At 50.6% G+C, this 27,152-nt stretch overlaps 10 protein-coding genes across 10 annotated transcripts, besides 1 other annotated feature; 4 read left to right on the top strand and 6 right to left on the bottom strand.

The window, feature by feature from the left end:
• Window positions 1–439: 439 nt before the first annotated feature.
• On the bottom strand, window positions 440–2,597 carry NFIA_045600 (FAD binding domain protein; the record flags this gene model as incomplete). Its single annotated transcript, XM_001267637.1, has 7 exons — window positions 440–1,196; window positions 1,240–1,368; window positions 1,472–1,678; window positions 1,728–2,041; window positions 2,124–2,280; window positions 2,334–2,398; window positions 2,553–2,597. 7 exons carry the CDS (start codon window positions 2,595–2,597, stop codon window positions 440–442), a joined length of 1,674 nt encoding a protein of 557 aa, XP_001267638.1.
• A 2,202-nt stretch (window positions 2,598–4,799) lies between these two features.
• NFIA_045590 (putative nonribosomal peptide synthase) lies at window positions 4,800–7,901 on the top strand (the record flags this gene model as incomplete). The annotated part of the gene is made up of 1 exon (XM_001267636.1): window positions 4,800–7,901. One exon carries the CDS (start codon window positions 4,800–4,802, stop codon window positions 7,899–7,901), a length of 3,102 nt encoding a protein of 1,033 aa, XP_001267637.1.
• Window positions 7,902–9,202: 1,301 nt separating this feature from the next.
• Window positions 9,203–11,209, bottom strand: NFIA_045580 (cytochrome P450; the record flags this gene model as incomplete). The annotated part of the gene is made up of 9 exons (XM_001267635.1): window positions 9,203–9,368; window positions 9,423–9,583; window positions 9,649–9,759; window positions 9,815–10,141; window positions 10,201–10,295; window positions 10,342–10,456; window positions 10,514–10,775; window positions 10,830–10,893; window positions 10,954–11,209. The coding sequence occupies 9 exons, from the start codon at window positions 11,207–11,209 to the stop codon at window positions 9,203–9,205; spliced, it is 1,557 nt and encodes a 518-aa protein (XP_001267636.1).
• Window positions 11,210–11,598: 389 nt separating this feature from the next.
• Window positions 11,599–12,472, top strand: NFIA_045570 (O-methyltransferase; the record flags this gene model as incomplete). The annotated part of the gene is made up of 4 exons (XM_001267634.1): window positions 11,599–11,809; window positions 11,870–12,053; window positions 12,104–12,234; window positions 12,288–12,472. The coding sequence occupies 4 exons, from the start codon at window positions 11,599–11,601 to the stop codon at window positions 12,470–12,472; spliced, it is 711 nt and encodes a 236-aa protein (XP_001267635.1).
• Window positions 12,473–12,682: 210 nt separating this feature from the next.
• Window positions 12,683–12,823: a mobile genetic element.
• Window positions 12,824–13,294: 471 nt separating this feature from the next.
• NFIA_045560 (tyrosinase family protein) lies at window positions 13,295–14,529 on the top strand (the record flags this gene model as incomplete). Its single annotated transcript, XM_001267633.1, has 4 exons — window positions 13,295–13,404; window positions 13,465–13,590; window positions 13,645–13,767; window positions 13,842–14,529. 4 exons carry the CDS (start codon window positions 13,295–13,297, stop codon window positions 14,527–14,529), a joined length of 1,047 nt encoding a protein of 348 aa, XP_001267634.1.
• A 106-nt stretch (window positions 14,530–14,635) lies between these two features.
• Window positions 14,636–16,204, bottom strand: NFIA_045550 (putative trichothecene 3-O-acetyltransferase; the record flags this gene model as incomplete). The annotated part of the gene is made up of 1 exon (XM_001267632.1): window positions 14,636–16,204. One exon carries the CDS (start codon window positions 16,202–16,204, stop codon window positions 14,636–14,638), a length of 1,569 nt encoding a protein of 522 aa, XP_001267633.1.
• A 1,131-nt stretch (window positions 16,205–17,335) lies between these two features.
• Window positions 17,336–18,691, bottom strand: NFIA_045540 (TauD/TfdA dioxygenase family protein; the record flags this gene model as incomplete). The annotated part of the gene is made up of 8 exons (XM_001267631.1): window positions 17,336–17,363; window positions 17,432–17,513; window positions 17,576–17,697; window positions 17,750–17,864; window positions 17,922–18,070; window positions 18,123–18,184; window positions 18,219–18,433; window positions 18,496–18,691. The coding sequence occupies 8 exons, from the start codon at window positions 18,689–18,691 to the stop codon at window positions 17,336–17,338; spliced, it is 969 nt and encodes a 322-aa protein (XP_001267632.1).
• Window positions 18,692–20,485: 1,794 nt separating this feature from the next.
• Window positions 20,486–21,379, bottom strand: NFIA_045530 (phytanoyl-CoA dioxygenase family protein; the record flags this gene model as incomplete). The annotated part of the gene is made up of 1 exon (XM_001267630.1): window positions 20,486–21,379. One exon carries the CDS (start codon window positions 21,377–21,379, stop codon window positions 20,486–20,488), a length of 894 nt encoding a protein of 297 aa, XP_001267631.1.
• A 672-nt stretch (window positions 21,380–22,051) lies between these two features.
• On the top strand, window positions 22,052–23,574 carry NFIA_045520 (TauD/TfdA dioxygenase family protein; the record flags this gene model as incomplete). Its single annotated transcript, XM_001267629.1, has 9 exons — window positions 22,052–22,223; window positions 22,282–22,481; window positions 22,559–22,632; window positions 22,693–22,841; window positions 22,892–23,003; window positions 23,079–23,200; window positions 23,257–23,335; window positions 23,391–23,417; window positions 23,466–23,574. 9 exons carry the CDS (start codon window positions 22,052–22,054, stop codon window positions 23,572–23,574), a joined length of 1,044 nt encoding a protein of 347 aa, XP_001267630.1.
• A 1,077-nt stretch (window positions 23,575–24,651) lies between these two features.
• Window positions 24,652–26,424, bottom strand: NFIA_045510 (putative MFS maltose transporter; the record flags this gene model as incomplete). The annotated part of the gene is made up of 4 exons (XM_001267628.1): window positions 24,652–25,232; window positions 25,283–25,620; window positions 25,676–26,154; window positions 26,206–26,424. The coding sequence occupies 4 exons, from the start codon at window positions 26,422–26,424 to the stop codon at window positions 24,652–24,654; spliced, it is 1,617 nt and encodes a 538-aa protein (XP_001267629.1).
• Between the last annotated feature and the right edge of the window lie 728 nt (window positions 26,425–27,152).

Here is a 27,152-nt window from a genome sequence, read left to right as displayed (position 1 = left end):
GTTGTGCCTGTATTACTCGCCATTGGTAGTCTATGATGAAATCTGTCGTAAAATGGAATCTACAGATATGGAATGCCATTCACTGTACATACAGTGCAAGTGATTTCGGAACCGAGTACGTCCGAAGGAGCCAGCATGAACTTCCATCACCCCGACCTTAGGGTTCTCTGCAATACCTGTACAGTGCCCTTTTCTGTATTATGCTTACAGAGCCTTGAACATGAGAAACCAAGCTGAGGCTGTCCCTGACAGCTTGTTTTTCGCCGAACCCCAGAGACCGTCAACCCTCCCCCGTACTAAACTAAACATATCATCTAGAGGAACAAGTATTCATCTCGAGAAAAGAAATAAAATCATATTTTGATATCGTTGTATTTGGTTATGCGGACCCAGCACACTTTCACACCCAGCTTGAGACGCAAGTATGGAAAGCACAAGGTTATGCCTTGTCCGCGGTCTGGAAGACGGAGGAAACAAATACTTCAAGATCGCCAGCAAATTCAAGCCCTCCCGCCCAAGCGATGTGCCGATCTGGGCGCACCAAAACGAGGCCGCCGTCGTTCCGGTTCAGCCTAGTCTGATCATACGCAGACCCCTCATCGAGGTAGATTGCCGTATAATCCCTCGCAGAGCGTTGAGGGCAAGGAGAGAAAAACTCAGGCAATTGCGCTAGTTCCACCTCCTCCCAATGCGCACAGTGAACAATTATTGCATGCTGTTGTCCGAACATCACGCTTTGTGTTTTCTCCAATACCTTGGCCAGTTTATGAATGCGCCTCATTTGGTCCGGCAGGGAAACATCCCCTGCAAAGACGATCACGTTCCAGCTTCCGTCTGCCTTAAGCGCACTGTTCAGGTAAAGGGACCTGCCCGTAGTGTGATGAGTTATGGACAACTCGGGTAAACATTCGCCGGCAGCGAATAGTCCAATTCCTTGCGCTGCAGTTGATGTTAACAGCTTGTCCGTATATCTGATCCCTCGACCGCCCAGGAAGATCCGCACATCATTGAGCCGTCCTAGCAGGATTGAAGATTCAAAGCCGGATCTGGTATTAAAGAGCTCAAGTGTTGTTCGGTCTGCCTCGAGTAGTTGCCTGGCCACAGCTCCACGTTCTGTGTCATAGGTTGTCAGGATAGCGGATTCGAGATGGCCTTTGATGACACCGGCGAGTTTCCAAGCAAGATTGTATGAGTCCCTTGCCTGTTAGTGCAGATCAATAAGAGACATATGCCACTTACTGGATGCTCGTGTTCATTCCCATCCCGGTGACCGGCGAGTGGGTGTGAATTGCGTCCCCGACAAGAAAGACTCGCTGGTGTTTACTTAATGAACTGCTCAGCTTTTGTGATGCTGTAAAGGCGGACCACCTGGTAAAGTCAGCTTTGTATTTACGGCAAGAGTTCGTACGACCGACCAGACCCAGTAATAGGCCTCTAGCTAGAGGCAGGACAGCATTAGCACCATTTGCACATACTGGACCGGTCTCTCACCTTGTACGGCCGAATGATAAATCGGCACTTTTCAATAATGAGCTCTGGCGTGATATCTGCGCGGCGCAGGCCTTCCCACGCCTGTCCCTTGTTCAACTGCACGTACATGCGTACAAGCCCTTTCTCCCGGGGGACGAAGTCAATAGCACCGTCAGTATCACTTCGTATAATCGATGTTGCTCCAAAGCTGGCCACAAATTAGCCCTCAATAGACTAACTCAGTCCGAGAATCTCACTCTGGAAAGTCCGAACTTCCCGCGAAGTCCATCACACCCCATATCGAGGTCCCCTTAACTCCTTGCATGCTAATATCAAGTGATTCTCTCGTCAAAGACTTTGCCCCGTCGGCACCAATCACGTACTTGGCTGAGACCATCTCGTTGGGGGTGTTCTCCCCTTGGAGCCGTTGAAGTTGAGCCGTGCAGGGGTAAGCCGCTGGGGAGACAAGTTGCTTGGAATCGATACTCAACTCGCACAAAGATGTGTGGTATTCGATGCTGGCACTTGAGATCTCAACAAGACGCTTTTTGATGATCTCCTCCACAGTTCCCTGCTGTAACGTTCCATGTGTCCACCTACGCAGAACTCAGTGTGCGTACTTTGATTTCATTCATTAATCTCACGCACCGAACCCCAGGAGTGGGTTGGCTGGGTTGCCTGGTTGTTCTGATCAGCTTCCCATCCTGTCTCCGGCACCACATGGTCAGGTGTGTCGCGGGCTCCCAGAGCTTGGTGACTCGATCGTGAATTTGCCAGGCCTCGAAGATCTCCATAGTCTTGGGATTGAGCCTGAGGTGGCGCAATTAATTAGTGAACTCTGCCTTTTCTGGAAGAGGTCTCACCCGTCCGCTTGTCCTACTCGGGGTTCATCAGAGCGTTTGTCGATAATGCGAAAGTTGATACCCAGCTGGGCCAGCCATAATGCAGCAGCTAACCTGGAAGTATTGTTACCATCGTGATGCAACAAGTAGGATGTATGCAGTTAAAGATCTTGCCCTGAAGGCCCCTGCCTCTAAAGGTTAGCTTTTTTTCACGGTGAGAATGGCTGGATGAAAACTTACTGCTCCGACAATCAGGACGTCAATAGGGTTTCCCAGGGCCAACATGATTGTCAAGTCTGACCAGATAGCCCAACAGAAAAAGTACACAGAAACCAAATATATCTCTTCTCTTTATTGGTACGAGTTCCGAAGTGAGTGTGCGGGGAGACATGCGCAAATACCAACCATGTGATGTCTGGCTTTCATATACAGGAGCAGTTTACTTCTATTTAATCTGTGAAATGTCTAGTTAACTGCCTAATTACAAGGATGCTGCGAAAGGCTGGGTGTTTCATCGGGTGACCTTGCCCGGTATTTCACATGCAAAGCTGACAAGGGTGCGTTCGGCGACTTCAACTTTCGGCAGGCTTTCCTAGAGTGGCTCGATGTGGACAGCCTCGTAACGGGCAGGGAGGGCACACATGGAGACAAGGAGACAAAAGGAGTGCCAATGTCTAGACAAGGCCATTTAACAGTTTAGATGTGATAGCATGCCCCATACCGAGTCAATGCACACTCGGCGCACTTGGGACAAGTTTACATACAACATACCCAGCCCGTGATTCCAACGTACGTCTTCTTCATCGCCCTCATGAAATACAACAGTTACAGAAGGTTTGCTAAGGTTCCTGGTTGCCAGCGCCTTTGTGGAGCCGGCCAACTCGGTAATTTAGAGCTCAGATGGTTTATAAACGTTATTCTCGCGCAGCCTATCCAACAACCCAACTTGATAGTGCCCAATTGTACCTTCGGCGATAGCTAGCTGCTAATTGGTAGAGGCAATATGGACGTCTGTAATAACGAAGAGGGGATTCTCCTCGAAGAGAGGAGTCAATGGTTTTCCCAAAACCATTGATCAACCTCAACCTCCTTGCCCTGCTGCATGTACAATGTGCATATACAATAAGTAGGAGACATGAACATTACTTGGTATCCTACGCCGCATAATGATCACAGTTGTCCTCCTCTGATCCGGCCCTCTGAAACGGCAGTCAATCAATGGGCTACAAACATGCGTTGAATGACCGTGACTGTCGTGTCCTCTTCCATTTGCGGCGAAGATTGCGAAGAAGGCAGTGGGAGATGTTCAACGCGAGGCCGGCATTTTGTGCGACTCTGCAGGCTGACGCGGTCACTATGCAAGGCTTTGGAATGTCTTGCTGTGTTTTCCTGCCGAGCCATGTACCACCCTAGACCCTTCTTGTCATGCAACCCTATTCGTCGCAATTTGTAGCCTTGTTCTAACTGTCGAAAAATCGGTCTGAATGTTATTGCGCAAGCTGGGAGTCATGCGCGTTTGGTTGGTGCTCTCGTTCTGACACAGGCTGTAAACTACTCAGTGTATCATGGAGCTCCAGCACACAGAAAGGCACGTAAGGTCTATGACAGAAGATCAGGCTGCTCAGGTATTGGAAAGCTGTGGTCATTCTCCATTACTGGTCGTCTATGCCGCCCCTCAAGGGGTCGTCTTTACGTCTTGGGGCAATTGATAACCTACCCCGATGGAATCCTGGCTGTGTCCCCTATCCGATGAGCAGGTCCGGAAGCATGCGGAGGAGGTAATAGCCCGGTGTTAAGACACTCGGTCTCCGAGCTCATTGCGACTGACAGCGTCTATCCAGGGCTGTTGACTAGGGAGCGGAACGTTCGTGTAACTCTAATCGCTGTGGTAGTGCCTTTGCTCTGCAGTCGACTCTCGCCAAATTTGCAAGGCATCCTGCTGTCCAGGTATCTGGTATCTTAAGATCCAAATCCGCAGAAAGCCTAGTAGCGGATTACCCAATCAGGATAGCCGTAAATACACTGGATTCAAAAATTTCACATGCCGCTGTAGTTTCGTTGCATGGGAATGATCGTCCCATCCGCAAGAAGGGCGTATCATGATCTCAGCCATGGTGGGGATTCCGATCTGCCTCCCGCCGATTACACGTTGCGGTGGTGAGGAAACATTCTGTTTGGTTGCAAATAGCGTATTTTCCAGCGGTGAGGAGGATGCTTATCTGCAGGAATGAATCAAACTGGCTAAAGCTGCCGCTCAAGGTCTGGAAGTGGTAACTCGCTGGCACATCACACGCCTTGGACGTATGTAGGGGACTTCAGAGACGAGCCAAGGAGGTTCAAGGATAGCTCCTAGGTATGAAATATGAACAACGTAGCATGGTCACTATCTGGTCAGCAAGTCCTCCGCGTTGCCTAATGTGTTGCTCTATCCTTCCGTCACTGTCTGTGCAAACTCAAATACGTTCCAAACGTCATCATTAGTTCTCAATGGGTTCAATTCTTCCTGATGTGTCCGAGTACGACAGAGTCATCTCCAATGGTGAAGGACTCGGCCAGATCTTCTATCAGCGGATGCTAGAAGACCCAGAGGCTGTCGCAATCATTGACGAGCAGAGCAAAAGCCTGTCATACCGTGCTATCCATGAAAAGGCAACCGATCTGGCGCGGACGCTCGTCGAGCACGAGTCCAGCCCTGGAGACCGGGTCGGGGTTATTGTTGATCATGGGCTTTGGGACCCGGTCACGCAAGTGGCTATAATCTACGCTGGCGGTACCTGTGTGCCCATCGATCCTCTATTGCCCGATCAGCAGATTAAAAGCCGTTTGATGAGGTTGGGCGTTCGACATATTCTTGTCGATGAAGCCAATGCGAAGCGAGACCTGCCGTTTGCTTCGTTCGTGGTGACCGATGGTCGCAATGAATCGACCGATGCAGGCGAAGGAGGACACTTTCCGATGGCCACGAGCGTCGATCACTGCTCGCATCTTATCCACACCTCAGGCACCACCAGCGAGCCGAAGGCTGTGCAGATAGCTGCGCGATCAATCATCCATGTCGCACACCACGCACCTTACGAACCCGTCCGCAAGTCGGATGTGGTCGGCCACCCGAACAAGACGAGCTTCGACGTCGCCCTGTTTGACATCTGGGGCGCTCTACTACGCGGTGCGGCCGTGGGTGTGCTGAGCAAAGCAACGCTTCTGGACAGTGCTGCACTTGCCGCAGCAATCCGGAGGCTTGGGATTACGATTACCGCCATCACGACGCCGTTGGTCAACCTGGCGGCGACGACGTACCCGACGACCTTTGCGCCACTCCGGGCGGTCCTCATGGGCGGCGAAGCAGTCAATCTCCGTGCGATGGAGGCCATTCTGACTGCAGGACCTCCTCAGCACCTGATGAATGCGTATGGCCCAACTGAATGTTGCGTCTACTGCCTCACGCATGAGATTACATTCGACGACGTTCGTGCGGGCAAGGTCAGTGTAGGGAAGACAATCGGCCGCAACGTCTGTTGTGTGTGTGATGAAGACGGCAATCCCGTACCGGCGGGCGAAGAGGGCGAACTCCTCGTTGGAGGACCGGGGGTTTCGCCTGGTTATGTCGACCAGCCGGAGAAAAATGCAAAGACCTTCGTGGCAGTCCCCGGCATGATCGACCCCGAGTCCAACCAGCCCTACCGCATGTACCGGACCGGCGACCTGGTTCGCCAGCGTCCCGATGGTCAGCATGATTTCCTGGGTCGTCGCGATGAACAGGTTAAGATTCGTGGGTTCCGAGTTGAGCTCGCTGCTGTCCGTTCGGTTCTCATGAACACGGGCCACTTTGCCGAAGTCTTTGCCATGGCCATGAATTCACAGGCGGCAGGAGCCGGTGCGACTCTGGTTGCCTTTGCCGTCCTGCGCGCCAACTCAGCTAAGAATGCCGTGGCCGACGCGGTGGAGGTTGCGAAGGCAGTTCTTCCTGACTTTATGGTGCCTCACATCGAGGTGATTACAGAAATGCCTCTGAACGCGCACGCAAAAATAGATCGCAAGAAACTGGAGGCTCTGTATAACCAGCGGCGCGAGAGACTGCTTGAGAAAATCACCGGTAGCAGGAAAGAGAAGGTGATGAGCACACGCCAGCAGATCGCCAGCATATGGGCGATGATATTGGCCACCCCGGTTCCCGAGTACGCTGACGAGGACGACTTTTTCGCCCTGGGGGGCACCTCCCTGCAGGCATCTTTGCTGATTACCCACATTAGGCAGCAGCTCAGCACCGAGATCTCGCTGCTCACTCTGTACGATCATCCCACCATTGGCGAGTTGGCCGCTATCGTGGACAAACACCGAGGCTCATCCATGGCCACCATCCGCGACGAACAAGACATGCTGGCTGCCGACATAAAGCTTGGGGATGATTTGAAGCTTCCCCAGGAACCAGTGGTTGACTGGCGTCGAGATACAGAAGGTAGAGTCTTTCTGACTGGCGCCACCGGCTTCGTGGGCGCATTCTACCTGGAAGCCCTCCTCCTGATGCCCGGTGTGCATCAGGTCGGCTGTCTTGTGCGTGCAGCAACCCCCGCCAAAGGTTTCCAGCGGATTCGCGCTGCTCTTGTCAAGTACGGGCTCTGGCAGGATCCCTTCTCGAGCAAGATCCTCCCACTGTGTGGCAATCTCCAGGATCACTGGCTGGGAATGGGCGAGGAGCGGTTCCAAGAGATTGCAAGGTGGAGCAGCGTAATTTTTCACTTGGGTGCCCTTGTCAACTACACGAAGCCCTACTCGCTCCATCGGCCAGCCAATGTCATTGGAACGGCGAATATTGCTCGCTTTGCCGTCACCGGTCGTCCCAAGGGCCTCCATTACTGCTCCAGCATCTCGTGCTTTGGGCCAACCGGGTTTGTGAATGGAGCTAAAGTCATCTACGAGGATGCCTCGCTGCTCCCCCATCTACCTGCTCTGCCGTATGATCACGGATATGCTCAGAGCCAATGGGCTGCCGACGCCCTCCTCCAGCGCCAGATCAACCGCGGCTTCCCCATCGCCATTTACCGTCCCGGGTTTATCACCGGCGACTCCAAGACCGGTGTCTGCAACCCGGACGACTTCTTCAGCAGACTGATTCGCGCCGGCCTCGACCTCGGGTGCTACCCTGACCTGCCAGACCAGCGCAAGGAATTCGTGCCCGTTGACTATGTCGTCGCCGCAATGCTCCACATTTCTTGCTCCGTCTTCTCCATGGGCCATGCCTTCCATCTGCTGCCAAGCCGTGCAGCCTCCGTTGACATGACCGAGACCATGGAGTTACTTGGCCAGGTGCGTGGGACGGCCATCAAACGGCTGAGCTACGAGCAGTGGATCGAGCGACTGTCGGCGACTTCCCATGCCAGCCTCCAGCCACTTCTGCCCATGCTGGCAGAAAAGGTCCGCGATGGACTTAGCCGCTGGGAGTTGTATGAGAAAATGCCCGTCTACGACGCTACTAATACCCGGCGCGCCCTTGCTATGCTCCCGTCACCACCCGAGTGTCCGCCCTTTGACCGTGCCTTGGTGAAGAAGTATGTCGATTATCTGTACGCGATTGAAAAGGGTCAACTTTAGACTGCCTGTACGAACTCCTTCTGCCGCGTACTTGGATTCAAGTAGAATAAATTGTTATTCGTTTGCGTCAAAGTACTCATCTACGTACCAGAATCCATTGTCAGTAGAGAGCCCACATGTATGAGGCAGCCCGTAAGAATATATATATTCACCAGTAGTCTGTTCCAACACGTCAATATTCAGAGAACAAGTAGTACCATGAAATGAACTCCTTTGTAAAATGAACAAACAGACTAGGACAGGCAATTTCATACAAAGGACTGGTACTGTCTAAGTATCATGCAGGCAGTTGTCTCTTGCGCACCGAGATCCAGCGTACCGGCAATGCCCCCAGGAGCGCAATAGCAATCATGGCAACACCCATATAGAATAGCTGAATAATGGCAGCATTGTACGCTCTCAGAAAAATTGGAACCACTTCTGGCGCGGATTTCTCTCGCAGAATTGTTGGACCCGCCCTTGCGACCTCGCCCGCATCAACATCAGCACTCCGACGGCCCAGTTGCGCAGCAGGCGGTTATGGAAGACTGTCTGCGCGCGACTGAAACAAAATCCATTTGGAAGAACAATACAATCGCCATGGCACTAGGCAGGTCGAGTGGCGCCACCGTCGCCTGGACAGCTGTTACGGGCAGTTGGATCGCCATGCCCGCTCCGATCTCGTACATTGCTTCCCAATCCACTAAGAATGGCCAGAGTTCACCTGGAGCGTTGTAAGTATGCCGCTAACGATTGCGGTAACGACCGGAGCCAGCAGTATGAATGGTGCGTAGTATCCGATTCTGCTTACGAGCGCGCCAGTGAGGATGGAACTAGGCCTCGGAGGCGCTAGACTCGGACGTCAGCGCCCTTGGTTTCTCGGTGAATGTGTTAATTTATTTCTGATCTGACATATGATCCAGAACAGTAAAGCCAGCAGACGAGTGATACACCAGAGGACAAATGTATTAGGTTAGGGAGTGGTGATGTGTTATTGAGCGCTTGTAAAATCGGTCAATGCGCTGGGCAGGATTTGGGCTTTAGGAGATCGGTCGCAGTGCGGACTACAAGCAGCTGTTTTGTTAAAGCAGAAGGGTCAAATGGGCAAGAGGGTCCTACGGGCTTAAGCCAGGAGGAAAGAAGGAGTCCAGAGTTACCCAATTGACCTGGGCCACACCATTAATCACGCACTTATGCAAGAATGGAGGTCATAAACTCGAGCCCTGGGTCTGCCGCAGGGGATATTCGGAGAATCACGGTACTAACAAGTTTGAAAACCATGTTTAATGAATGTAGAGACCAAACTACAGGAATATGACAACTCAGTAGCCCTGATCGCGCGGGAGTATCTTGATGATCACATTTGAACGCGGTGTCGCCACAAAGTGATCGTGCCAATCCAAGCTCTGAGGGATCGGCTCGCAGAGTTGGATCTGATAATGGCTAAACAAATGTCCCAGAGTGACCTGCAGTTGCAGTTGCGCGAGGCTGGAAGGCAGTTCAGTTAGGCTTAGGCCGAGAGGAGACAAAAGGGAGGCTTACTTGATGCCGATACACGCGCGGCTGCCACGGCTGTAGGGATTCAAGTAACGATCTTGCTCGGAGCTGTGACCTTCGAGCCACCTTTCAGGTCGGAATTCATGTGGCTGCGGAAAGATGGTTTCGTTGAAATGGAGCATATAGTGTGACGCTGATATCACGCTCTATAGCCACATAAAGCATCAGCACAGTAACGTGTTTAAGGGCGAGTAATCAGACAGAGCCTTACGCCAGCAGGTACATAGTGCTTGCCCACTGTCAGTCCCTCAGCAGGAACAATTCGAGGTAACGGTCCAGGCAGAGCGGGCCACATCCGATGAGCTTCTTTGATCACAGCATTCTGTAAAGCAGTCATCAGTTCCTCCGCTCATCTGATAGACTGGGAGCTATCCTACCAGGTACGGAAGTGTTCCGAGTAGCTTCACATCTACATGTTTCCCTGCTTGATCCGTAACAGAGGACTCATCAAGCTCGGCGCGCAGCTTCTGTTGTACACCAGGGTTCCGGACAATATAGTATGCTGCAGCGATTGTTCTTCCACTCGTATCTACTCCGGCGTCGATGAAGGTGAAGGTCTCTTCGGTGAGGTATTGCAATGTTGGCGCTTTACCTTGCACTTGATGGGAATGTGCGATCAGCAGCTCGATCAACGACGCGTGGCTGCGATCCATGGCATCACTAATTGGCTGATCCATCCGGGGCAGGGTATGTTCCTTGCATTTCTAGCTGTTGTCAATACTAATGACTGGACGGTGCACCATGGCAGAGTAGCATGACCGACCTGCTTGAAGTTGTAAACCCCAGCGGGCTCAAGCCGTTCGGAGATTGAAGTAGAAAACATGGACGCAACGGTGCCCAGGTAAGGGAAAAACCGTACTGCCGTGGTCAGCAACCAAGGAAGATATGGCCAAAGAAGACATACACCACGGAATAAGCGAGGAGAGGTTGTCAACGCTGTCCAACAGCGCCGGTTTACTCGGCCCGTATTCAACAAGGTCGCCACAGTCGCCGAATAGAATCTCTCCAACCACGTTAATCTGCCAATCAGACAGTCAGTCTTGATATACCAGCGAAGAGCAGGGAGGTGAAAAGACCATCAATGCCCTGAACAAGTCGGTCGCATCGCATGTGTTTCCCATTCGAGTCTGGTCGGTCATATAATCGACCAGTTGCTGTAACCTGCGCAACACCCCCGGAGCCCCGGCCTCTGCTGCTTGCTTGGAGAACCGCGGGCTCAGCACCTTTCGTCGCTCTCGGTGTTTGGCACGATCAGTAATGGAGAAGATTGATCCATCGTTATTGGCACAAGTGTAGAAGGTATGATCTTTGCAGAAGTCGGTTCCCATGCGGAAGATTCTAGAGTCGGGCTGTCGGCAACCGGCTTTTGTTGTTGATGGAGGCATTACTCACTTTTCATATATATCGATATCATTGACGTGGACATGATTGGGGCCAACCCGCACGATTGGAGAATCTGGAAATGCGGTGTTAAACCTTTTGTCCTGAGCAGCTGGATTTGTTTTGAAAAACTCACCATACTTCCTATGCAGCTCAGGGTATGTCTTACACCACTGGCCGTTCAAGACAATATTGGAGTAGAATTCGTCCCAGCCGCAAAAGGCGCTGAGCCGCGAGCCTGGAATATGCTTCAAGGGAGAGCGAAAGAAATTATGTCCCAACTTCAAAATGCAAAAAAGGATAATAAGTGCTGCGACGATCGGAAGGCTTTGGAGAATCACTCCAGCGTCAAGCTGGAGGGGGCTGCTGGGTGCGAAGTTCATCGTTGCCATGGTTCGACGTGGTTTACGGTTGCTGCTCTGCTTCTTCGAGGTAGAAAGGGCTATGTTAGCTCGAGTAATGGGGGTTTGGCCAGCCGGGGGATGATGCCCCCTGGTATCTGAGCTGGAGCAGGATTGTCGGTCACACAATCCGGTGGGTCAGAGGTTGGCCACAGGCAGTGAGGGGGGCCCCCCTTTCAGTCACATTCTCTTCCTTGATTTCTACTGTGCAGGCCGCTGGCTTGTCATGCCCCAAGTCAGTGATCAGGTCGTAGCCAAACCGGGATAGTACCGCCCAGGTGGGTTATGTATAATAATACGCCGCGAGTCCCCAAGCAAGTCATCGTGTGCTTCAGCTTTCGACCATTCTTACGATCTCCTCCCAATACGCAACGCCGAAAATGAAGGATCTTGTCATTGTCCCGCTCAATAAGGAGCAGGTCCTGCGAGCAGGAGAATACTGCGAGGAGTACAGTTTCCCTCTGCCGCCAATGCTGAAGGACCAACTCCGTGTGACGGAGGAGCTTTCGAAAGAGGAGAGCATTATGGCCATTTCCGCCCCCCAGTGCGCCTGGCTGATGAGCTTTACACAAGTCTTAAGACCTGCTCGAGGTCAGTATGGAATTTTACCAACGCAGATGTGCCACCAAACTGATTTTGCCTCCGCAATAGTGCTCGAGCTTGGGACCTTCACTGGTGTAAGCGCTCTCGCGCTTCACGAGGCCACGAGACAGACTGGGGCAGAAATCGTGACAGTCGACCTGTCGGAGAAGTATTTGAAGATTGCGGAAGATGCCTTCAAGCGACACGGTGCTACTGATCGAATTCGTGTCATCAAAGGAGATTGCCTCAAGGTGTAGGTACTCCAGTTGTCTTGCATATATGAACAACCACTGACTCACGTAGGCTTCATGAGTTGGAGGGCCAGTTTGATTTGATCTACATCGATGCTGAGGAGGATGAGTATGAAGCGTACATACGCTTGATCCTCGACCACAAGCTTCTGTCTCCGCGGGGAGCCCTCATTGTCGATGACAGTACGTGGTTCCCTTCCTCTTTCGACCGCAGCTAACTAACAGCTATGGTGCAGCTCTCCTAGAAGGCCTGGTCTTTGACCGCTCCATTTCAAAGAACTTCCCTGCAGAAATTCAAGAGCCGTATCTGGCAATTGCCGACAGGATGAATCTATTCAACCGCTTTGTTGCTTCTGACCCTCGCATCACCGCAACCCTGATCCCAGCCTTCAACGGCGTAACCCAGATTATGTGGAAGTAACCAAGATACAGTGGCACGGCAAAAGTTTGAATCCAGCGTATTTATCGCTAGGCCTGATTAGACAACTCCCTAGTATTTCTATCCGCAGATTTGAATCTCTCAATATCTCTCCTAATAATCAATATTATGGCACCACGCAAAGAATTATCTCCACAGATACGATCACGTATCTATAAGCTCTATCCAGAACTTGAGCACGCACCAGATACAGCAGATACACTTAAGCAGCTGGTCCAGGCAGCTAAGGAGGCATAGAATAATATTAATAGTCAAATACGAGAGAAGCTATCAGATACTATGCCTCATCATATGAAGGCAGTTATCAAGGCAAATGGCTGGTATACGAAGTATTAGATTCAAATCTACTACCTAAAGATATTATGGTTGCCTAATCAGGCCTACCGGTAAATACACTGGATTCAAACTTTTGTCGTGCCACTGTAGATTGAATGCCATTATCACTTATCTAGAATAGTTGGGCCAGCCTGCATAAGCAAGGGCCAAACTGCTCCACCTGGGTTGCATATCCTTCCTCCTAGTCCAGTCCTTGCTGGAGGATGCTCAAGGCCAACTAGCTCCGCACATCAATTGAAAACTCGTTACACACTCATTTTTAATGCACTGCCGGTGGCCCTCTCGTACAGCAAGGAGTGTCACCAGCATTCCAGTGCCCCTTACATTCGAGGGAGGGCATAGGGAACAGTTCATACTTCATAGCTGTTGGAATAGTTTTTATCTCGTTTGATAATGACATTCACCAGACTCTCCCCCGGATAGAGTCCACGACAAACTATTACAGGAATTCTGAGATTGCCGTTCGCTATGAAGCTGTTAGCCATCTCTTCGTTTTCGCTGTTGACAGCATTCTGGGGCACTTGCTCTGGCGCCGAGGTACAATGCACAAGAGAGACGGCAAATGTCAGGAAGGAATGGTATGGCTCAAAAGGACCATCTTTGATACCCATAATATGTCAATACTGACTGAGTCCCAGGGCGGCGTTGACTCCAACGGAACGCATAGACTATATCGATGCCCTTCACTGTCTCGCTGAAAAGCCCCCTGTCTACGACACTCAAACCTATCCCGGAGTACGCACCCGCTGGGATGATTTCGTGGCGTGCGTGTAGTCACTCCGACGTACTTGACATGAGGGTTTGCTAACGCAGAGCAGAACCCATATCAACTATACGCTCTACATCCATTTCAACGGGCTCCTGCTTCCGTGGCATCGCAACTTCATCCACCTCTGGGAAACCGCCTTGAGGGAGGAGTGCGGATATAAAGGATATCAACCGTATGTTTTCCTTCCGGCTGTCGCAATACACAGATGTCGTTTGATGCCAGCTTGCTGACGAAAGGCCGAAATAGCTACTGGGACTGGCCTTCGAACTCGCACGATCTCGCTAACAGCCCGCACTTTGATGGAAGCCCGACTTCGCTCTCTGGTGATGGAGAATACGACGAACATGCGGAGCGAGACCCAACCCTGCCCAAAGGCACCGGGGGCGGCTGCGTCCTCTCGGGGCCATTCAAAAACCACACGGTGAACATGGGCCCATTCTATGATGTCCCAAGTGGCGTATTCCCACCCAATGCCTTTGCCTACAACCCGCACTGCCTGCGTCGGGACCTGAACACGCGAGTTTCGGCGTACTGCAACAGCCCCGACGTTACCGCGGCCCTGCTTGCAGCGCCCAATATCACCGAGTTCCAGACCATTGTTGACAAGGGGCTCATGGGGGTTCACCTTAATGGTCCCCATGGTTGTGCGCATGCAAGCGTCGGGTCGGTCATGGGAGATCTCTGGGCGGCCGTGGCGGATCCCTCGTTCTTTCTGCATCATGCAAACTTGGACCGTATGTGGGCGTTGTGGCAGGAAAAGGATGAGGCGACGCGCAGGGTCGCCCTGAACGGCACTTCGAGCATCTACAATAGCCCCGAAACACCTGATGTGACGCTTGATTCTATTTTGCTGTACGGCAAGCTCGACCAGACGCGTCAGATCCGGGAGATGATGGACCCGATGGGGGGTAGGCTGTGTTACAGATACGAGTAGGCTGTCGACGTGCTTGATATAGTTGAGAGAAAATTGGAAAAAGGACCAGACTAAGTAGCTTAGATGAAGGAAGGACGAATACTGAAATTTAGATCTCGGTACACAACTAAATAAATCTCCCATACTGCTGGAAGTCCCTGTCGTTCTTCAGGCCCTCGATATCCCTGTCTTCCAGACACATTGCCAGCACGACCTGTCCGTCTGGACGCTTAGGCAGTGCATAGACGATGCCAGGGTCAGCAGGTGGCAATGGCAAACGCACCGCCTCTGGCTTCCCAAGGCCCATGTTGAAGTCCACGCCATACGCATCGACTTTGGAGAAGGAGCTGAACATGAGGTCAATGTTGGTTCTGATTGTGCCCATATAGTTCAGAATGCCCTTGTCAGTGGACCGATCAAGCATCGTCACCGCCGCACGCGTGATGGAGGCAAGCCGAGTCTTCTCGTGGTCCAGTTCTGAGCGAAGTCGGGATGCGGTCGTTCCCAAGGGCTCCCCAGCTAGGGCTTTCAATGTGGCAGTATCGTATACGCACATCGTCACCATTCCGGGGTGCTCCTCGGGGATGTCGAACAGGTGGCGGATATTGACCGCACGACTAAGGGTTGCCTCTTCATCAGGCCGGAGGCGGGAGATTCTGGCCCGAACAATGGCCTTCCACACAAACGCGGTCAGCGCATCGTCCGTCGAGATGAAGCCAAGATGTGTACTGAGGTCTCTTTCTGCGACACGCTTCAGAGTGGCAAGCGAGACGGCCTCGAATATAACGTTGACCCAACTGCTGGGAGTAAAATTGGCAGAAGGCCCCTGGGTGCTGTCAGCAGGCCGGGCAGGAGGAATGATGCGTCGGTATAGCTCCGGTCCCGGCTGGTATGAATCATCCAGGAACGGGATCAGACGGTATCGGGGAAGATTGGCGGCGGCGATTTCCTCAGCAGAAAACGGTTGCCCATGGCACGCTTTAGACAGAAGACGCAGGATCTGACCCATGCCAGGGTAGTCCATCGCTTGATGCTGGCCCGCCACGGTGAGCAGCAGCCCACCAGATATGAGGTTGGCCTGTATGAGTAGGACTGGCTTCGGACCCGTAATAGCGCCAGAATAGCTCGCGATGGGCGCTATCGCTTGCTCGTCCAGCAGTCGAAAAGCGAATTGCGCCTGGCGCAACTCCTCCATGGACAGGTCCGAGGGCTCCTGCCTCAGGTCCTTCACAATCAGCGTAGGAGTCTGCCCTAGAGGCTTGATTTTCATTCTCCCCGTGTGCGTTTTGTTTGGAGCTTCGTAGACAACCTGCCCCGCCACCCAGGGGAGACTCCTGGTCAACATCTCCAGACCATTCTTCAACGAGAGGATCGCATCTCCGGCTGAGATCGGGGAACTTTCTGGCATGTCATAGCAAAGACAAAGTTGGATGTGCATGTCCAGGCAGGACGCGTTCCCCGTGATATCAAGATCCTCGTCGAGAAATTTCTCGGCTTGCTTAGGGCTCATGGTGATGGGCTTGAAGGATGGAATTTTCCCAGTAGGGAGGTATGTCGGAGCATTCGTATAACCACCACTCTCTAGTTCAGGACAAGTCAACTGGATGAGGGGGCGATGGGGTGGCAAGGAGGGATTACCAAGAAGCGAGGAATAAACTACAATCGTTGAGATCATATCATGTCGCCCCTTACCCATGTTGGCTTTACGATCGGCCTCTGCTATTCCGCATTCCACAGTAGGCGTGATAGACAACGTACTCGGCTGGACCTATCATCCTGCAGCTGGCCAAGAAGGGATGTCCGGAAAACAGAGCAGCAACACAGCCCTTGTCGGTGAGACATTTTCCTCTTGGCGCGCCCGAAAGCAAGGAGCCATATGCACCTGTGAGGTCGACCGGACCGTGAAGGTGATCTGCATGCACTGTGTTGTGTCACATACCCGAATGGCAAGGAGGTGACTCTGCCGCTATTCTCGCAGATGGAAAGAGCTACACACGAACTGATAATGCAGTTTCTCAGATATCTGAGCAAGGGCGATAGTTCCTGGCCCCTCAGGCTTGACCAGGCAGTTGCTCGCCTACTTCAGCCGATGACTTCAGACTAATGACCATAATAGTTTCACGGAAAGCCTACATTATTATGGGAATCTGATATGCTTGGGTGGTACACTTGAATGGAGCAAGCTTCGGTTCGGGATTATGAAGAAGGCAACGGCTTTTACAAAGCAATATATTTCTTGACCTAAAATCACAACATAATAAGAACATTTCCTTTGCAAGCTAGACTTAGGTTCAAGACTCCGCACTCTTCTGTACTCACATATTCTTTATATAGTGGCAGGTTTGCCTTGATGAGTATGAAGTCCAGCATTGAGTTCCGTCTGAATTAAGTTGATAGGCCTACATCCATATACTATCAAGCTAACTCAAGCGAACAGATAGGTCGAGAAGTTGACATGGTGGATGATAGAGCTTCCCCTATAGGTACATTCAAACACCAGCCTCCATTTCTCATCTTCTTTCACCTCTCATTCAGAAGCAAACATTAAATCGGGAAAGACATAGCACATAGGGCATGGATGGAAGTTACCAATACTCCGACATTTGATCATGGCACGCCTGTTGCAGAAGTAGTGACTCAAGCCCCTGTCAAGGGCTGTATCACAAGCCATCAAATTGCGGATGATCTCGCTGAAGAGGCCGGATCATAGTATGGCCTTTCACCTGCTACAGAAATATGAAACACGAGTCTTTCCTCGTCGAAATCGTCACTGGAACTGGTTAGCAATGCTATTTTTCTCATTACCTGCTGGAAGGGGCAGAACATACTATGTAGGTGCGTGAAACACTGCACGGCTAAACATAGACGGTTCATGATCAGCTCTGTATGAAGGATCGAGATCATTAATGATGGGGTTCTATACTTATCCCACAGTGCAATACCATTAAGACCTTTCCACCGTCGGCGGATTTGAAGGTCAGAGCTATTGCAGATCATGTAATGAACTACCATGACAGAATTATCAGCAGTCTGTACAATAGATCATGGAAGAAAGGGGATAACCTACAGTACTGCTTTATTACGTCGCTCTCATGCTTCGCGAGGTTATCGAACCCACCGTTACGAATCCCGTAGGCCATGCCATAAAGTCCTTTCCAGCCCGTGACAGGGTTTGTTCGGACAACAGGGCTGACAGGAATAGTCAGTATATCATATCTGGGAAAGGGAGTGGATGCTCTACTGTGATGCCGAGAAATCGAATCCAGTATTCTCCGGGTGGCCTCGGACAGTGTCGGGTTGAAATTTAAGCAGTCCTGCTTGATGCATTTCTTTGAGTTCCTTGGCGCAGTGGGTTGCTGGATGGGTGATTGAAATTAATGAGAGTCGTTAGAATAATACAATATTCCTCTTACCTGTGAGAGATTCTGCAAACTTTCGCCATGGCTCAGAAAGACGTTCATAAAGCCCGTAAGAAGATATAAAAAGCGTATCGCCTCCGGCTGAGGGGTTCTTGATGAGCTTCAGGCTTGTGTAGGTCGGGGGATGTTTTTCGAATGTTTCACTGGTGGGTTGTACTCTTAGCGTGCATACCATAATATGGAGGGAACGATTACTCAGTATGCCAGAAAGAGCTTGCCAGTGCCCGGTCGGCAGGCTTGCCAGAGTTCGTCATAAACTACTTCAATGAGTCTATCTGTGGGACGCAAAACAGTCTTTTGTATGATACTCACCTTCGATGAGAAGAGTAGAACTTCAGGATCCTGAGACTCCGCCAAATCAGGATAATCTGGAGTTGGACCTGGATTTTTGTAAACACCAGATTCCTTTGGTGCTCCGGTCAATTTATTGAACTTCAACAGGAGGCGTTTCGTGTCTGCCGTAGAGATATCCTGCTCGTCGAAAAATAGAACTCCGCGTTCAGAGACTGGACAACGTCAAAAGGGTCAGTCAGGCCTGCCTTTTCTTCTTTGTTTCATGGGTACTTGCTGGTAATTGCGAGGTCTTTGACAGTCTCATCATCGTCGATGATGGAGGACAGCTGTAAGCCGTGATATTCTCTTCCCAGTGCTGGGCTGCATTCGGAATACTTGAACCTGTCAAGTGCACCGGATGTTTTTAGGGGTTTGGGATATGGCTTTGTATCCAGCGCATCATTGCAAAATGGTTGAACAGGGACGGTCATTGTTAATGGATGGTGTATCCGTGCCAGAAATGAGAATGACCTTGGATTTGAAGATTAGAATTGGCAATCTCACATATGCCTCCATTCTTATAGTAATATCATTTGGATAATACAAGTGGGGATAGCACCACAGGGAATGAGGTTGTACTGTCTGAAACGCAAGGGAGATGTATTGGATAAAATCAAGGTATGTCAGTCCGTCATGATGCGCTTTCCCCCTTTACATTCATGAGGTTTGTCTATTTCGGACTACTCCATGTTAGGGCATCCTATCAAAGTAAAGTATGCCATCAACATGGCGTGACATAAAAATTAGTATCTCCTTCAGACAGAGGTGCAAGAATCAGGGTCGCCCAGCAGCTCGTTGTACACCGATATTTCCACCCCTTACTCCATTCTAGAGCTATAATACTGACTGTCCCTAATATCTGGCCAGCGCATACTTTGAACAACAATATTAACTAAACCTTTTCATGTTGTGCGTGCGTAACCCACCCCCTACTGCTTACCCACTCACCGGATAGGGTAGCTTCAAGACGGCACGGCTCACCTACCCAATGATACAAAGATGATAGTCAATAGCTGTCCGCTCTATAGACACTCGAACCATCTTCAGCGTACATACAGAAGACAGTCGCAATGGTACTGTTATGCTGCGCGCCAGGCAGCCCGAGAATTGTTCAAAAGCTCCAATATGACCTTCAATGCGGACAGGACGCGTTAACATCCTTTTGGCTTTGATGCACTACACGTCTCCTTCATCAGTCCCTTGCGGTCATATGACAATGTTCCAGTCCCCTGTTATGACTGCTTTAGTTTAAAATTATATTGCGGCACAGCAGCCCCCTATCATGTGCCAATGAGGAAATTTGGCTCGTAGATCATGACATTAGGCTCCCTAGATGAGAGCCGACAACGAGGCCGCAGTCGTGCTTGAATTGCGGATCTACTTGGGGCCGTCATGGGTGCCGTGAATCATGTAGATATCGGATGTGGCAAGGAGTGCAACCGCCAGGATGGCGAAATGACTGTAGTAGCCCCGATTCCATTTTAAGGCGTTTGCTTAGCAGGCCAACGAGGATACGCCTCGAAAACTTGCCAATAACGCAGTATCATTGGGTCGTCTTCTCACCCCGTGGTCTGCACCGAAGCGACGCCAGGCAAGAACGCAGTGCTAAAGTGCCTATCAGTGGGACGGCTACTTCTTAGCCCAACACAGCAAAGTCAAAAGGCATCGTGGAACCTTGTGCCGAAGCAGGAAGATGTTTGGTGTATGCTCTTTGCCTCCTTCACATATAGTAGAGGTGACGGGTGCTTTGAAACGATATTGTAGACACTCCTAGTCCGGTGGAGCTGCCTGGGGCATCATACACAGTCAGAACGTTTTTAGATGTATGGATTGGCCATAACAAGACAACCCAGTTGCTCGGCTATACAATTTTGATTCGAATCACACATGGTAAATGCTGGAAATACTTCTAACGAGTATCTGTATACTCTGAAGACTACATTAGGCACTCTCCTACCTCTTCTAGTGCACCGATTTGTTCGAATTGAAAGGCAAAACTAAATATGAATACGTTTTCTTTCAGAACGTATAAAGCCCAGGCCATGGTTTAACATGGTACGACAATTATGATGCTTCTTCCATGCTGGGAAGAGAACAGTATATTGGCTTCAACTGACCGCCATCAACATGAGGCAGAGGAAAGAGTGAAAAGACACCAAACGCAAACATAAAATTTCCAGATACCGTTGCCAATGCCCGAGCAGGTTCAACTTTGTTGTCCACCTTCACAGTCCTTTTCCCTGTGATTGGTTGGCCCTTAACTGGAGGGCATCTTCCAGCAGCTTCGAATCGGAAGTGTGGAGGCCAGACACGTTCGGAGGACCAGGCTTTGCAGACCTCCAGCCAATCATTTGTTGGGCAAGAGGGGTCATGGTTTCAACGATTTCACGAGGCATTGTCATAAAGGTCTCAAAGGGAGTAAGCTGACAGCTACTAAAGAAGACCAAAACAGCTCGTCGCGCCTCAGGCAGATCCTCAGGGTGCGCACCCCCGCCATGCACCATCCCCTGGGCCAAAACAAGTACATCCCCGGCCTTCATCTCAGTTGACACTGTCTGGTCAGGCCTGGGGTTCCCGATCTCTGGCCATTTGTGACTTCCCAGGATGACACGGGTCCCGCCATTATCTTTTGTAAAGTCTGTCAGAGCAAGGATAAAACTGATAGCGAGGGGTGGTGCGCCCAGCTTCAGGCTGCGAAGCAGAGGGTGAGTTGACTCGTCACGGTGCAGCTCTTGGGGATTATGGCCTGCGTGAAGCTCTCTCAGGAATGACGCTGTCAACCAGTAATCCCCGGTCTCTGCGAAGACACTCTTGGCAAGGCCGTGGAGAACAGGGCTGTTCAGGATATCATTTCGGAAGGTAGCGCTTTTTCCAGGCAAGTTGAATACATATTTTGACTGTTGTGGGAACTGGAACTCGTAGTTGGTCTTGGCTGCCATTTCTGCAGCTGTCGCAGCCGGGTTAAGGTCCTGGTTGAAGCTTTGGATTATGTCTTCTGAGAAGACGCCTTCGATAATCGCCGCCCCGTCCTCTTCGAGGAGTTGGCGGATGGCGTTTGGGTCTGCATCGGCTGGGACCCGTTGGATTTGAGGTTTTGAGGAATTGTCAGGAACAGTCATGGCGAGAGGACGGGATAATTGAAGCAATAAAGACGTCAAGGAAATATACTGGATGGCAACATTCAGACAGAAAGTTGGGAGGGAAAGACGGTTTATATTGTTAGCATACCGCCAATTCTGGCGGCCGGTACAGCATCCTGACCGACAGCTCCTTCTCAGTCGCTCACCCAATGTCGCCGGCAGAGGAGGAATTGTCGGTGAAGAATAGTTCTTGCTCCCAGAACTCGGCCGGCATTCCTCGGCCATGGCCCTTGCGTAAAAATGGAGGGATAATATACGTATGCAATGCTCACAAGTCATGACTGAGGTCGTACAGAGTATGCTGAGCATTACGAACCCTTAGCAAACATCACTTGCAGTTCTGGCATGTATGTATATGCAAAGTGCGAGGGGCTTATGTAAGGGCGATGTCTCAGTGCGCTCTTATGGAACAGGATATGTGCAAGAGTACACACAGGCTACCAGCTAGCCTGGATATGTGGTACATGCAGTAAGACTCATTCTTGCTGGCGGTTCCGTCCCTTTTTTAGCATTGTAAGGGCGCAATGGCTGAGGCAGATATAGTGCGCGGTGAAGATCTATTGACATAAATAGTTCTTAGAAGGCGTTAGAGTCAATTTGAATCCTTCTCGTTTACTACACTCCCCAGTTCTTTCATTCGCCGAGCCCAAAATGTCAGGCACTGAATCTAAGCCATTGTTTCCCCAGGTCCAACGAACAACCGGAGCTCTGGACCAGTACAAATACATTGAATCGAGCCCCGCACTTGGAAGAGAGTATTCCGGGATCCAGCTATCCTCCATCATTGATAATGATGCGATTGTTCGTGACCTCGCAATCACAGGTACGCCTACTCTTGTTATACCATAGTCCCGAAAAACAAGTGATAACACAGTGACCAGCATCTGAGCGTGGAGTCCTCTTCTTCAATGACCAGGATATCACCCCATTGGAGCTCAAACAATTGATTCTAAGAATTGGCGAGGTGATGGGCCATCCCGAGGAGGCTGGTCTACATCGCAGTGCATTGTCAGGGCAAAAGGACAAACACCTTGGCATTCCTGAGCAGGATGATCCGAACATCCTGATCATCTCCTCCGAGGTGAGTGGCCGTAGTCATTGTCTGTCTCATCACTTTGTTGATACTAACTACGCCTTTGTACCTTTACGGACTTGTAGTCCCAAAAGAAAACATTGAAAGATTCTTTGCCAGCAGTTACACGCAAGTTCGCGAGCTGGGGGTGGCATAGCGAGTATGTCAAGTCTACATCTCACCATCATTTCTTACCCTAACGGACCCATACGCACAATAGCGAGTCTCACGAGAAGTATCCACCTGCCTACACCGGGTTCAAGATAGCTAAAAGTCCTCCAACTGGTGGGGATACTCTTTTTGTCTCTGCATATGGACTTTATGATCGCCTTTCCGAGCCATTCCAGAAGTTCGCCGAGTCTTTAACAGGTGAGTATTCTGCTTTTGGCACAAAACACGGAGTTCTAACGAGCCATAAGCCACCCACCATGCTGCAGAGTATCTCCGCGCCCGAGAGAACGGAGTGCCATTTGAAGCAGACGTCCCAAGAGGACACCCGGAGAATATTGGGTTTGAGTTTAAGCAGTCTCAGTGCGTTAGGCAATCTATTCTCTTCTCTCTTCTTGGTATTATCAACGGAACCACCTGACTCACTTGTGCTTCCAGCCCAGTCGTTCGGACAAACCCTGTTACTGGGTGGAAGAGTCTCTTTGGTGCGGGCTGGGGGTTGGTCGATGGCTGGTTTGATAACATGTCGGAGCACGAAAGCAACCTGCTGAAAGACTTCTGTAAGTCAGTCTCAATACCCCCTGGTCATGCAGTTACTGACCACATGTTAATTCAGTTCTCTTCCTGATCACCAATTGTTTCGACCTCCAAATCCGCAGGAAATGGGATGACAATGGGGTTGCAATTTGGGACAAGTATGTTGCTTGACTTGCGTTGTCCGTATCTTCCAGAGTGTTAATGTTCGACCAGCCGTGCTGTTCACCACAACCCAACATAGTAAGTTACGATTCGCCTTTCAGTTGCTCCTTGACTAACCAGACTTAGTGATGTCGTTGAGGGAGAAAGACTCACCTTCCGCGTGACCGGCATTGGCGAGAAGCCTTATCTGGATCCCAACTCCACCACAAAAACCGAGTTTTTGAGCAAGCAGTAGCCACAAGCAAGGCTCTTCAACGTATATCAAAGAAAGATTACATTACCAAGGAGATATATGAGCAGACATATTGTTCGTTGAGGTATGAGCCCAAAATATAGTACGTCGGAGCTTGCATTTATCAGCCGAAATGATACCACTCTCAAGGTATGGTGCCATATCGAGATGATGGCCTAGGCCAAAAGCAAGTCGCATGGCCATCTCTTTGTATCTTTAGTGTTGCACTTATTTAGTATTGTGGGCTTACTCACCACTATATAGCCATCCTCGAGTATCCCTTGTGCGGGATGCTTCGTGGTTGCTAAGAATAACTAGCGTTTGAATGGTTGACAGCGAAGGTTTTTCGAATTCCCACTGTAACAAAGTTCTGGCCCTTTCACAGAAAAAATCTGATAATGATTGGTGGAAGGTAACAGGTTCGGGGTGATATTTAGGCACATAAGCTGCGCCCAAGGCACACCTGCAATGGTGAGAATTTCACATTGCATCAACTAGGGCCCGCGAGCTATGATCCTGGAGACAGAGGATCCTTGACTAGGTGATTGAGATGAATGAGCCCGAGGTGGCGACGACCCGGAAATCAACTTCCGAGCCCTTGTTGGCCACAGTGCTGAATGAATGGTGATAAAAATTATTTTCAAAGTATAATAGTAAGTCTGACTGAAAAATGCTCTATAAAACGGTCATAATAATAATAATAATACACCTAGTTAAGTATTGGGAATGGGGAGGAATATGTTATTTAATAACTATTGTGTGTGTATAAGTATATATTATAGGTGCACCTGTGCAGATAGAATATTATTGCCTTGTTGATACCCCTAGCATGTGATTCCCTGCCTACGTTCGCGCCCTAAAAATCGTGCAACACCTCTTAAATCATATATACCAAAAGCAAGCCTGGTACTGCAGCAGCCATTAGTGATAAGGGTAGAGGATGCAGTGCATTCCGAAGTGGATTATCACCCTTTAACTCATGAAAATAATCACCTGTAAGGATCTAGTAAGAAACTCATCCCTACCACCCATTCCTGCACAAGCAGTGCCACTCAGGCTTCTCCGAACAACAATTTCCATCTACTCATCGTCGTTGATATCGACGACCGTCTGCTTCCATTTACGAGCCGGAACACGTCGCCGGAACAAAATGTCGATCTCACGGAAGGACCTGTCCTTCATCTCTGGGATCCACAGCCAAGACATGAAGGTGCAGATAAAGGCGGTGCCAGCCCAGACATAGCCGCTCTTGCCGCCCAGGTTCCACTTATCAGCGTTGAGCATGTAGCTGGACAGGAAGATGCAAGGAATATTGACCACGTAGTAGGCACCTCGTCCAATACCGGTTGTCAGTGGCCTGAGACGAACGGAAGATGTCTCGCCGATGATGACCCATGAGGCAGGGGCGGGTCCCAAGCAGAATAGGACGGAGACGATCAAGCCAAGGGATGCTTGCGCATTGGTAGCTGCATGACTGGTGCCAACTGAAGCCGCGATACCGAGCGCGACCAAGAATGCGCAGTTGATAAGTTGACCATAGACATAGATGGTGCGTCGGCCGAGATATGTGGTGAGGATCCAAGAGAGCATGACCATGATCCACTGGAGAGCAGAAGTGATGAGACCAAGTGCAAATGCGGTGTTGTCTGCCATGCCGGCCTCTGAGCTGGCGTTAGTCTGCTGTGAGTTTGCAGGAAATGGTTGGACTCACGTTTGAAAAAGTAAACCGCTTGGTTAGCAATCAGATTGCCCGTCAGATTCTGAGATGCGTACACACCGCACACAATCAATGTGCGGTAGAGATCGGTACCTTTCCACAGTTCAATAAGACTGGGCTTCTTCTCGGTCTTCTCCAGCTCGATCGTGCGACGCATCATTGCGACTGCATCAGCGGGATCATCATTTGCACTCGCGCGTCCAAGGCGTTTGACAGCCTTCTCTGCGTCAGCCAGACGGCCCTTTCGTACGAGCCACCAGGGTGATTCAGGCGCCAGGTAGAGTAGGATAGCGAGAGGAGTAGGAAACATCCACTGGAGTGCAATGGGGATTCTGGTATGACTGTTAGTACAGTGCTCCTCGATGGCATATATGGGAGCGGACGAACCTGTACGCTGTGGAGTCATTCTTGGATTGGTAGTGGTAAGTGATACCGCCGACAATGATCGACCCAATAGCCCAGAACATCTGCAACATCTGCGTCGCTGGAGCTCTCAATCTCATGGGCACAATTTCGGCACAGTAGGCGGGTGCATTGGCGACAAAAATGCCCCACGGGATGCCTTCCAGGATCTGGGACGCTAAAAACATGCCCTGGCTGTTGCCGAAATAGAAGATGAAGATGAAGGCGTTCAGGAACATGAGACCGCCAATGGTTGCCCATCGATACCCAATCCAACTGGTAATGGGACCTGCGATGAATACACCGATGAAGGCACCGACTGGTCCGCTACACTGGAATGCTGACTGCCATGAAGCTTCGATAATATAATCCCTTTTTACGTCGCTCCATACACCAAAGTCCTCGGCGAATCGACGTGTGGCTATGAACTGTCCCATCAAGAAAACGCAGTATGACTCCATGATCTATCGCAGCGTTAGAGAAAAATGATCTGCCATTCATGGGCAAGAGCGTACAATGGTGCATGACATGACGAATGCCCACCAACTGGCAGCGGGATAGGCCTTGACAGCCTCGAGCACAGTCATCTTATGTTCGATATCCTCAGCATTGATGGCGCCCGCTCTGTCCAAGCCGACCTTCTCGTCGACATCGTAGACAGGTCCGCCCTTGGAGGTGGGCTGCTCCTCGAGCTCCAACGCTGAGGTCGGCTTCTCCGTGACGACGTTATCCATGTTAACAAACTGAGAGAAATGTGGGAATGAAAAAAGAGGAAGAGGCAGGCACAACTGGGTGTTCAGCTCTTTATCCCTGCGACACACGCTTGTGATGGGAATCCTGATCTAAGCTCAATTAAGTGAAGCTTACTCCGGACTTTGACCCCCACAACCCAACATCTCCACTCATTAGGGCCAATTTTTCCGGGAGTAGAGGGAGCAAAGTCGCATTCGCCTCGCCATCGGTTCAATCAACCTTTCTTATTAGCCGTAGCGGGCATCGGTGCATATTCTTCCGAATTGCTCTGGTTGCGGTGTAATGGCGGGAGTTTCAAACATGGTGGGTGGCTCTTTTGGGGAGCGGGGTAATCTGATACTAGTCCTAGTTGGGTAGATCTCCGGTCCCATACGGAGAACTCCGCAGTCCTGTCTTCGAACAGCACGGTTACACTGTAATATCCCGGGGTAAAAGGGGGGGGGAAGGCCACCAGAACCGCCTTTTGTCTTTTCCGCTTCCTCTTCATCTGGGGCCTACCCTCGCTCGTATCCTATCCTATTGTATCCGCCTCTCAGGTCTAAGCCGCTACAGATATTCCTTCCCCTGATTCTAACCTCGGCCATAGTCCTGCCTTCCTACCTGACGTTGCAGGGGGCCTAAAGATACGGAGCTACGTATATTGTTGGATCAACGAAGTGCTAGTAGGCGCCACCAAGCACTACGGTCAGCCTTCGGTTAATTAAGCTCG

Source organism: Aspergillus fischeri, genomic scaffold (assembly GCF_000149645.3).
Source record: "Aspergillus fischeri NRRL 181 1099437636244 genomic scaffold, whole genome shotgun sequence".
Taxonomy (NCBI): domain Eukaryota; kingdom Fungi; phylum Ascomycota; class Eurotiomycetes; order Eurotiales; family Aspergillaceae; genus Aspergillus; species Aspergillus fischeri.
The sequence above is the reverse complement of the archived record's forward strand: the minus strand, read 5'-3'. Positions and strand labels throughout refer to the sequence as shown.